General features: G+C 39.2%; 1 protein-coding gene across 1 annotated transcript in view; it reads left to right on the top strand.

Moving 5' to 3' along the window:
* Positions 1 to 209: 209 nt before the first annotated feature.
* The window catches only part of BMT2 (base methyltransferase of 25S rRNA 2 homolog), a 30,252-nt gene continuing 18,496 nt past the window's right edge, over positions 210 to 11,965 (top strand). The window contains exon 1 of the mRNA XM_058805479.1: positions 210 to 412. Within this exon, the coding sequence (XP_058661462.1) occupies positions 268 to 412 (145 nt within the window). The 5' untranslated portion in view covers positions 210 to 267. The remainder of the gene's footprint in view (positions 413 to 11,965) is intronic.

The following is an 11,965-nucleotide window of genomic DNA, read 5'->3' as shown; positions in this document are numbered from 1 at the left end:
CGGCGGAGTGCCCCGCTGCAGACGCGCGGATGGGAAGCTCAGTGGGCAATAACCCGTCCCACAGCCCGGGCCGCTGCCGGCGCAGCGCGGCGCCGAGCGCACACGGGAGCGCGGGGCGCGGCCACTGGGCGGCGGGCCCGCGCGCGGACTCCATGTCCCGGCGGCCCGCGCGGCGGGGGCGGAGCGCGCATGCCCGCCCCGCGCAGCCCCGGCCCGGCGCGCGCCTCCCCCTGGGCCGGGCGGTGCGCGGCGAGCAGCGGGAACACCATGGAGGCCGCTCCGCAGCCCCGGCCCGGCGGGGCCGCCGCCGCCCCGCCGCCACCCCCGGAGCAGGAGCGGAAGCTGGAGCAGGAGAAGCTGTCGGGGGTGGTGAAGAGCGTCCACCGGCGGCTGCGCAAGAAGTACCGGGAAGGTAACGCGGGGGAGGGGGCCGCCCCGGCCGGGCCGCCCCGCTGCCCCCGCCGGCCGGGGATCGCGGTGTCCCCCGCGGGCGGGCCGGCCGGTGTCGGGGCAGGGCGGCCGGCAGCAGCTCCGCGCTCGCTTCCTGCTTCTCCCGGCAGAGCGGGGTCGGCGCTGCCGTGGGCTGCCCGCAGCCCCGCCGAGGGCAGCCGGGCGGGTCTGCCGGGGCTGTGCCGCTTTCCGGGGCGGCTCGCAGCGGAGCCCCCTTCCCGGCCGTACAGCAGGGCTTTCCAAACTGAGGATCTGCGAGCGTGAGAACAGTGGATGATGAATGCTAGAAGAGATTGAATGGTGATGTGGGAAGGACAGGTCTTTGTGGATTATTTGTGCCTCCTGTCTTTCAGTCGTAGCGCACTAGTTCAGGCAGGAGCACTAACCGAAGGGCTTGGGGTAAAGCTGTTGTAATTACTCGTAGTCTTTGAAAAATCTACTTTGTCGTCAGTTTTAATGCCCTTATGCAAGGTTTTTATGGGTGGTATTGGAATGCTTTAAAACCTCCCTGAAGTGCTAGCGCAGGTCACAGGAAATTCATCCATCCTTTCTTTTGGTGAGCCTGCAGCTCACCTCCAGAAGAACGCACACATGAAGTGGGAGCTCTTCCTCTTGTAGGCACAAGTTCTTGCCTCTCCTCTGTGTTTGCATATGACACTTCTGTGAAAGAAACAAGGTCATCCTGCCTTCTGGACTCCCAAAATCTCCCCTGGAGCCAGTTCATGGGATTTGGGCACAAAAACCCACCTATCTAGATGCTGATCAAAAGTCGCTGTTTATTTTGGCCTTGGTCAGGCAGAGCTTAAGGGAGGATCTCCCTTTACTCAAATGTTGGGAGAATGAACATAGTATATTTAAACATTCCAGTCATGGCAAAGTAGCCCAGCTTTTAGCAGTACGTGTTTCTGTGTTATTTCAGAGCGCCTGTAGATTAAGATAGACAAGGATTGGCTTTGTTAACTTTTTTTTTTTTTAAGTGAGCAATCTCTGTAGCAACTGATTTTATTTTTTTTTAGATGAGAGCCTAAATAATGAGGAAGTTTTTGTAAGTCTGTTTCTTAGCAAAAAACAAGTTTGTGCTCAAGGGTAAGGTGTGTGCAGCTGGTTAAGTGAAAGAGCCAACAGCATTTTCATTTACTTCCTATGGCTTGTAAAGCATGTGTTAATGAAAACTTTACAATGGTTTTTCTAGTCACTCCAAAGTAGCAACATGATATGTAATTTCATTGAGGGTTAGAACCATTTCATTGAGTTAAAACCAAACAATTCATCACATCTGTGCAACAAGAAATGCTCTACCCATTTCCCACTCATCCAATAGCAGGTAGTACTTACAAGTTACTAGTGCTTAGTAGCCGGTAGTACTTCCTATGTTAGGTTCTTTCAGCTTGAGAATTTTAGTTTTGGAGTCTTTTCTACCTACATCTGCCTTTGCTTCTAAAGGCAGATTTGAGAATCTCCTTCTTAAATGCCTTTAATGTCATTCAGAAATTGTAATACTGGGACATGCTTGATCTCTGAAAGGTCTTTTCTTGGAATTTTGTTTTGTAATACTTAGGCTGACTGGCAAGTATGTTTTCCTGACAAAATTCAAGTTGAAAGTTAGTTAAATAGAAGTAAAAAATCAATAAGTCATCTGTAATTTTGCTGTACAATTTGAATTATAGCTTGAGTATAGAAAAGCAAAGAGCAAAATCCCTTCATCCTTGCTTATGTTTTTACAGCTTTTTACACTGGGAAAGCCTCTTGACTCCACATTTCAGTGTTCTCACCTGCATATGAAACAGAAACATAATTCTGCATTATTCTGCAATCTTTTATTTTTTTCTATTTTCTTCTTCTACTCTGTCTTCTCATGGTTTACTGGAGTTCTCTGAAGCTAATTTCCATTTTGTCTAAATAAGCAAACTGTGCTAGAAGTGCTGTTGCATGGATTTCAGTGCTTTGTCTGTAGAAGCTAAAGTAGAATCCCATATTAATTTTGTTGGTAGATGAAAAGTCATGTTCATTATCCTAAAAGCTATATGGTTATTTTGTACAGGGTAGATAAGTCTAAGAAAGCCCTTTGTATTGTAATACGATCCTAAGTTACTGTCTTCTGTTAGAAGTGTTGAAAGGAAATAGATGCACCCTTGATACACTGAGATGTGTGCCGATAGATTTTATTGGGACTTGATTTTAATAAGCTGATTTCTTTGCTAATTCATTTGCCTTGCTGACGGTATCAAGGTTTGTGTTTTAATGGGCAATTGTAACAGGCACGCCAGTACTGAGTTGCTTATAACTGCACCATTGTTAAAATTTTATTTCATCTTCTGCAATGGTTCCCTTCTTTTTTGAAGATGAGCCAGTAAAAAAGTGACAATATGCTCCAAAATTGCAAGCCAACATGTTTTTGAAGAAGTTGCATACTTGTTAGAAGTGCAAGAGCAACATTTCTTAACTAGGGAAGCATTGCAGCAAATTTTTTGCAGTTACTAGGGAATTACTAGAATAAAGTTTAGCCATCATGTCATGTACAGGGTTTGATTTTGATTTTTTTCCCTGGTGAAAAACTGGAGATTAATCAAAGCTGAACCTTGGCTATTTTTCTAATTTCTGCACTTACTGAATCAGTTATACTTATAAGTATGGTGCATGGATTTTACATGCAGTTCTGTACTGTGCCTTATGTCATATCATAAGGCCATTCATGACAAGCACTTACCATCTTTTAAATGATGCAGCTGAAATGCTTTTGAGTTTGCACTGAAATACATTTTTTTGTTTTCTTCAACAATTTTAGGTTTTTTCCTGTGTGACTAGTACTTATCTTTTTTATTGTTTGAATATTCCCAGTATGACTTACAGTGGGAATATTTCAATTTTTTTCTCCTTTTTATTCTTCATTTCCTTTTCTTCCCCTTCCTTTCCCTTCCCCTCTTTGTTGTTTATAAGAAAATAAAGGGAATATCATGTCATCATAAATGCCATGGCAGATTTGGTTTTTTGAAATTGTAGGCTGCTTTTTTTTTCTACTGTGAGTTCTGCAGTAGTATTCTATGTGATATTTTGAAATTATTTAATGAAGTTTAGCAAATGAGTGTAGGTTTTAAATTAAAGTGGTTGGTTCTTATCCACACTGAGTGAATGTGTCAACTAAATCAGCAAACCATTAAGAAGTTGTTTCTTCTTAATAGTTATTGATAGAGAAACAGTACTTATATAGTAGTTCCTAAAAATAAACATAATTCCTGAGGTTAGCCTATAAACTTTCTCATAATAAAGAAAACATTAAGTGAGAATAGCTCTGAGATGCAACATGTTCACTTAGGAGTCTCTCTAATTAGTATAAAGCTCATGGGATTTTTTAGTTGTATTCCTGATTCCTATTCAAACAGAGTAATTTAATCTTTATTATTTTACACACCACAGTAAAATCCAAAAGCTGAAACTGCTCTCAAGTAGTGAGTTATTCACTTATCAGAGCTTCACAGTGGTTCTGGATGCTTGACACAAGCATTTAGAAAGTATAGAAATTAGGATTTTCCATAATGTTTGAATTTCTGTTACTACATGGAGATGGGGCAAAACCAATGTTTGATTTAGTTGCTTCCTGTTGGTTCTGTTGCTTGGTACCCCAGGTGACCCTGAGTTTCACAGAGCTTTCCTCAGTGCATCTTTGGGCACCTGCAGCCATGGGCTGGAGCGTGTTGCATGCGTTGCATGAATGTTTCATATGCTGCATGCAGGCTGATTGTGTTGAGCCTGACAGACAGACAGACCTGGAAAAGCTGATTTAGTGGTTCCTGAGGAGCTGCACAAGATCTGCTGAACATCTGCGATGTGATGTATGTTTGTTCGCTTCCAATTGCTTGTAGTAACTAAATAGGTTCAATTTTTGCTGGGATAAAAATCCCTTCCCCTGATACAGAGGCATCCTGTTTTTCTCTCAGTTGTTTATTACCTTTGTAGTCATGCAGAGCTGTATTTATCAAGTAAACGTTTTCTCTGTAGCACGAGCCTCAGTTATAGATGGTTGTGTGTGTAGTCTGAAAGATGATTTACAAGACTACTTTTCCCTTAAAACTCTCTAAGAAGTACAAGTGAAAAAAATTGCTGAGGTATCTGTAAAGGTATTTTATGAAATGTTTTCCTGTGTGTTCACTAAAATAGTTCATTTCTCCTAACATATGCCTGCTAAGGATGCTGAGGCTTAGAGAATCACACAGAAATGTTGTTTGTCCTGTTACTAGTTACCACATCACAGAAGCTGACAAAAACACTTCTAGGTGGCAGTTTGATTCCTTAAAAGAAGTATTTGTTGGAACATCAAAGAAAGGGAACTTTTTAAAAGGTTTTTTCAGAAAATCAGGGAAAATTTACAGGACCCTGCCTGATGATAATAAGTAACCCAAGTAGGTAAGTGGTTCAGACATTTAGACAGAAGGGTTGTTCTGAACATGAGGTCTCTTCATCTCATGTTTTTCATGAAAAACCGTGAGAGAGCTTAAGTTCTTCCTAATGTGCAACAGGAAACATTTTGAAATGGTGTCATTTTTCACAGGACAGGAAAAACTTTGTCATTGAACTCTACACGATAAGTTAATAGTTGTTACTCCTTTTTGTTAAATATGACTGATTTACAGTAGAAATAAACTGAAGTTTTCAAGGTATTAATTTGTGTTTTACCACTTGAAATAATTTCTTGGAAGAGGAAGACTTTTGTAATAATAACTGTTGAATTTTCCAGCAATAGAAACTAAATTTTATTTAATTAAAATGAAAGCTGATTCTAGTTTATGACATGAGCATTGAGGTATAATTGGCCTTACAGTTTGCACACCACAGTTTTGCAACAAGGATTTCATTAGAAATCACATAAGATTTACATTTTGGAGAGTTTAATTAGTACTGTCATTTACTAGCTTGTAAATTTGAAAAGTTCTGGCTACAGCATTTGCTTGCACTCACTGAACCGACAGGTCTGTGACACCTTCCCTGCTCCTTTGCTGCTCTGGCAGGGAAGATGGTGTTCCTGTTACAGGGTCAGCATAATGAAATCTGTACCTATGCATCAGCATAAGTTTAGCTCCTGCATTTGCAAAAATTACCAAAATCAGTAGCTTCTGTTGACATGTTCATGTCTATGTTGGCTGTGTTAAGGTACAGCACATAGTCCATCCCAGAAAGTCAGGTTTGGGAAAGAGGAGAGGAATGAAGTTTCCAGAAGAGTAGATCCAACACCTGGGGGCAGTAATTGCTTAAACTGTCACATCCATGCTGTTTCTGTGATGGCCATCAGAGATTTATAGCAGATCAGAGACACAAATTATTCTTCAGAGTGATCTAAGCTGACCTCCAGTAGATGCTGAAATGTCAGCTGGGGCCTCAGAGTCTGTTTCATGGAAACAGATGGATAGGAAGTTTACCTGAGAGGCCAGATGTAGAAATCTGCATTTGGTCAAATAAATCCAAGTAAGTTGAAGGGAGGAGCATTGATACTGAGATAAAGTTAGATTCTTGCACTTGATTTTTTAAAAAATATTTTATTCTAAAATAGTTGAGGTAACTCCTAAGAAATGTGAAGCAAATACTAGTCAGACATGAGAAGGAAAATGCTATCTCTGCTTGAACTTTGTCCAAGATGAAGTTCATGTTCTGTATGTAGACATGTAAAATTGGAAAACAGAGAAGCCAAAAATACTCAATGTTGTTTGCAAGGAGTGCTGAATATGCTTTCAGTAAGACAGATGTTCAGTAATTTTATCTTGTATACAATGAAAATTATGAATTTCATAATATTTGCTGATATTCCTCATGTAATTAATTTTTCTTATCATTGCCACAGCATCCATACATTAGCAGGGCAGCTAAATCTCAATTACAGTGTTAATGAGGAAATTTTGTCAGATGTTAATAGGAATTTGGTTTCAGTTTTAGCCTAGTGAACAGTGTAGGACTGCTTTCCTCATTTACTGCTTAGCATGTTCTAGAAGCTAGTTTACTGTTTCCAGCAAGTGAGAGGTGATCTTAAGAGGATGAGAATGAGATAAATTCTTTTCATTCTGCAGTGCATTGCATCAACAAACTAAATAAACCCTCAATAATCTTGCTAGGCATTGCTATGGCTAGAAGCTGGTCATGTAAAGTTATCCAGCATTGTCATGGGCACTTTTTAATCGTGGGGATATGTTTCCTTCTTACCATTAAGAAAATTTAGTAATTTTTATTAAGGTAGTGTTAATATTGTGCAAATACTAACATGTCTGTTTTGGTTTTGCCTTTTGTCGTTATTATATATATTGAGGTCATTTTCTCTTCTACCAGAGCCAAAGTTCTGGTAGAGGAGGAGATAGAAAGGCAGTGTATTGTTGAATGAAGGTATTGAAAAGGGAGTGGATTCAATCTGGCTTTCTACATTACTAAGTTATCTACCAGTATGTAGAAGACTTCAAACCCTTAAACACTTGGGGATGGGTTTTGGTGTGTTGGGGCATTTTGGGGGTTTTTGGAGGGTTATTTTTTGTTGTTGTTTTTGCTTGTTTATTTTTGTTGTGTTTTTTTTTTTTTTTCCAATTAAAGCTGCCTTGAATTGAGAGAATTTTATTTTCCCAGAAGAAAATAATTACCCTTTTTCTCAAGGGTTTTGTTTTGTTTTTTGATGGATGAGGTTGGGGGGTTTTTGTTTGTTTGTTTGTTTCTGGGGTTTTTAGGGTTTTTTTAGATTATTGTTACTATTTTTTAATTTCTTTTTTTGGAGGAAGTTGTTGCTTAAGATCTAAACCTGCATTACTTGTACCTGAAGACTTAAATGCACAGTATCAGTGCCAATTAACTTTTGATATGCTAGGTCTTGTTTGTTGATGGATAAAGTATTCTGTAGTTAATTTTGAGATTGTAGAGATGACTGCACTGTTTTTCCAAAGAGCACCAGTGGACTCATGGAAAATAGTAATTACAAATCTCTTCTTGTAGGTGCAGATAGTATTTTTGCAACTCTATGTGATAACTTCTGTGTAGCTTGATAAAACAGAATTATTCAAATCAGCTGGTTTTGATTTCATCCCATTCCAAAATGAAAAATACTGCCTTTAGCAGAACTGTGCTCTATTTCTTTTATATTACAGAAGGTTGTGTTTTCTTAAAATACCAGTTGATGTGATTTGTTCTGTCAGAAGGAAAACTGCCTAATTATTTTTTGTTTATTTTATAAGCATATCTTAAATGACAGTTCAATTTAACACTCTACAAATAAATTACTTTTTAAAACAATTTTTTTAATGGGATGGAAGAAAGCTGAATTTTTTTCCTTAATAACAGACTACCTGGAGAGAAGAATTACAGTGTAGGTTTGGCTCACCAGGAATCGCAGACCTGATCTTCTGATGCTGCTCTGACAACCTCTGATAAGGACTTGTAAATAGATGCAGAGCTAGGGGAGTTCTTACTAATTTTGTATGATTCTTCTCTTTTAAAATATTTTTGGTTGTTAAAAGCTACAGCTGACATTTGGTCTCTATTGCTGTTACCCACAATTAAAATTATCTTGAATTAGGATCATTTAAAAATAACTTGTACATGCCTGACCTGTTCTCTGTGTGACAGTATTCAGCAACTGCTGATACATCTGTGGTTGAGTTCAGGGTTATGACTTGGATATTCTGTGGGCAATATTAATGTGGGTGGAAATTACTTAGAAGGATTCATCTGTTCTAGGTAAGCAGTGTTGGATTTTTGTTACTGCAAAGGCTGTGTTAGGAAGAACAAGTCTATCAGTCACTTGTTCAGTGACAGAATTCTAGGAAGCAGTGGGCTTTGACCTTTTTTGTTTTTAAAGGAATAGTTAACCTTCAAGGTGAAGAGTAGGTTATTTATTTGTTTTCTAGGTAATTCTGAATAAAACAGAACAAGCATTAATTAATTTTGAAATAGCATGGGTATAGTGCTTTGAGAGGTGTGTGGAACTCCCTGTTGTGAGCTAGTTTTGCCAGTCACACTTTTCAGCGGGACAGTGGCATATCTGGCTCCTTGCTGGAGATCTTAGGTCCATGAAGATCTCTGAAGGTTCAGCACTCAAAAGAGGTTTTAAACTGCATAAAAGGTAGTTGGTAAGTGTAACTTCTGCTTTATGTTATGGTATGGTCATGAGTATGAAAAGTTTAATCCACAAAATGAAATCTTGACTTTAGGATGTGGTCAAAGATCCAAAATTCTTTTCTTTTTATTCTACTAGATTTGCCTACCACAAACTGCTGTTTAATTTACAGTTACCGATTACTTAATAGAAGACTTTATGGATCTTATTTTTCTAGTAACTACTAGTTTTGTCATAAAATGTTCCTGCATATTTTACTGCCCATTTGGTTACATAAGCAAAAATTTATTGATTCACAAATAAATGTTTACCTCTAGAGTATAGTGTTAATGCCATATTTGCATTAACCTGGATTATAATGTATTGCTTGAAAAATTAGTGCACAGTGGATTATAATATACTGATCGAAAAAAAATTAATGCATAACTTCTCTGTTGTCTGGATATCATTTTGAAATTGAATGCTTCAAGACTGGTTGTAGTCACTATCTCAAAATCTCATAGGTATCAAAAGTCTCATAATCTCTTATAGATAGGAAGGACAGTTTGCATCTTCAGGTCAGTATTGGAGCATGATTGGAGCATGGATTTCAAGTTCCTATATCTGGTGTGCCTGTTTGTGTCTTCTCAAAGCTCGCTATGTTAAAGTATGGGGGAGCAAACACCACAGCAAAACAATGCACTGCCATGCTACTTACTCAAATGAAATTAGATGCCAGACTCTTTGAAAGGCCCTGCACAACAGTGCCAGTGCCTTAAGATGACCCATTATTTGCAGTTGTTTGTAGCTTGTATCCACGAAGAAGCAGAGGAATGGGCATCATATCAAAATCAGTATTGACAGTGGGTAAACAGCAGATGCTTAGACAAGAAAAAGTGAAGAATGCTGCTGGAGTATTGCTGTGCTTGCTTACCGTTCTGTCTTTTTGTGATTTTGTGGTCTAGGAGCTCCTGAGTTAGAAATCTTGTCTTTGAATATGGTGTCTGTCATGGATTTTCTTCCTGTAGTTTGCCCAGCTACATGAACTTCATGAACTTTAGGCTTAGTTATACATTTTTTGAGGGAGTAACTTTTTTTTTTCTTTTAAGCAGCCCTTTCTGTCTCATATTATTGGAACAGCCAGAAGTTGTTCCATATTGTTCCATATTTACCTTCCCTCTGTCAGTTTTGATCTTGTGGAAGTCCTCTCCTTGTTTTATCTGCCTTCTTCTATTTCAGTGCTCCTCATACAAAAGCAGGGCTGCATCTGTCCCATGTAGACAATTTCTGTATCTCTGCATTAGTAAATGAAAATAAACCAGAAGTGCTCACAGAATTAACTTAATATAAGATGTGTGACAGAATTACTTTGTGATGAATTTTTCACTTTTGTTCTGCATCTCTCTCCTCATGGTCTGTATAATTCAATTTTATTTTCTTGTCAGCTCAGAGCCAAGATGCTGTTACTCTTATAGGCAGCTCTGTTGTAATCCAAAGTTCCCGTCCCAGTGTGCTGGTGGTCAGCTCTGGGTCTGTTGCTGTATGTCTCAGTTTAAGACCCCTCATCTGTGGATGCTTTTAACTCTCATCTGACTTCCAGGAACTGATGCAAATCTGATTTGTTCAGAAGGAAATCAGAGCAGCTGCTATGAGAGCAGGATTTGATCTTAGAAGGCATTTTCTGTTGCTAAGGGTAGGCTAGTTAAGAACATCTGGTCTTTGCATATGTCTTCTTTCCCATTCCCTTATTTCTTAAGCTTTAAGGAAAAGGGGTATTTGAAAATAGAATAATTGCTTCAGGACAGACCAGATGAAGTATTGAAATAAAAGAACAGTAATAAACTTCAGATTTTTTTTTTGTGATACTTTCCTTCAGTACGTGTTCATTGATTACTTTTTACCTTTGCCATCGGCCACGTGCTCAAACAAGTCTCTAGCAACTGCAAGTCACTGAAGCATTTCACAGCTGTCTGGAGCATGCACAGGACTCAGAGTATTGTGTTGGAGAAACTGCAACACTCTGTCTAAGCTGCACCAGAATTAATTTGCTTTTGAGAATCACTTTGCTAGTGATCTTTGCTAGTGCTTCGATTGCTAGGACTTGTGTTTGTTTTGCCCTCTGTGCTGGTAGGTCACTGCTGCCATGTTCTGCACTGTTTTGTCAGTAGGGTATGTCCTGTTCTGCATGTTTGTTTCTACAGAAGGCTCTCCTGAAAGCTCTGGAAAAGTGCCCCACTGGTTTTAGCAGAACCCCCTGTGGGGATTTGCCTGCAACTTGAGTGTTTTCTCTGCTCTGGTGGTCAGCTGGTGACCTTGCTAATACCATTTCTTATAAAGCATACTCTCTGAACTTGGATCCTTTGGTAAATAATGAGGGATGTCATTCAGTATTATACCTTTTTTTTTTTTTTCCAGTGTAATAACTTTCTCATCTATGCTTGTTGAATAGCAAGTAGAATGAATAATTTCTTGCACAGCTTCCCCATTTTGGTAACATTAAATTTCGGCCACTCCCATCTCAAATGCCATCTCAGACTAGGGAGTATAAACACCTAATTTTAAACATGACTCACTTTGATGATTGTACAAGTGTACTAGATGCTTATTTCTGAAAATTGCTATGACATCCCTAAACCAAACCTAAGTAGGGAGTAACCTGGATGGTTGATTTAAATCTTTTAAGTATACATCTATACTTGTCCGTCAGGGCCAGTCTTTCTGTAAGCAGAGGACAAATGAGGTGAGGATTGTCACTGCTTTGCACAAGAGGGAACAAATAAAAAGGTTGTCACTGGAAAAAACCCTTGATTTACTGCTAATTGAAACAAAATACATCAAAGGAATTGCCATAAGTGTGTTAGAAACAGCAATCTCTTACTGGTGTGAGGACAGGTCATACTGTAAGCTACTTTCAGGCTTTAACAGACATTTATTATTAGGTTATGGCTGTTATGCTTTCAAAGTATTTCCTTCTCATACAAAGATGCTACAAGATGGAACCATGTTGTGAAAAGTGTGTTGTTTGTCCAAGTTAAAGCTTAAAATATAACTGTGTTCTTGAAAAGTTATTTTTAGCTGTATTAGCTTGTAAGTTCAAAGTCAGTACATATTTTTTATTCTGCAGATTGGCATATATTCTAGATATGTACCCACATTTGTGGTTAAGCAACACAAAATAAATTAGTGAACATCATACCAGGAAAGCATCTTTCTTTGGGCAGAAATATCCTTTCAGTAAGGTACACCAAGGGTTTGCATGCTGTATAGGAAATGGGGCTAGCCATGACTAGCGTTTATCTTGGGTTTTTTTAGCAGTGCATTATGTAAAGCAGGCTAGGAGAAGTGGATGCTTTAATAGCAAACAAGGAAAAACATAATGTGTAATTACTCTGAAGAGCCAGAGCTTAACCTGCGAGACTTCTTTTCAGTGAGGTGAGGAGCATGGAAATAGATCTGTCC

This window comes from Ammospiza caudacuta, chromosome 5 (assembly GCF_027887145.1).
Source record: "Ammospiza caudacuta isolate bAmmCau1 chromosome 5, bAmmCau1.pri, whole genome shotgun sequence".
NCBI lineage: Eukaryota > Metazoa > Chordata > Aves > Passeriformes > Passerellidae > Ammospiza > Ammospiza caudacuta.
Note: the sequence above shows the minus strand (reverse complement) of the source record. Positions and strands in the feature narration are given on the sequence as shown.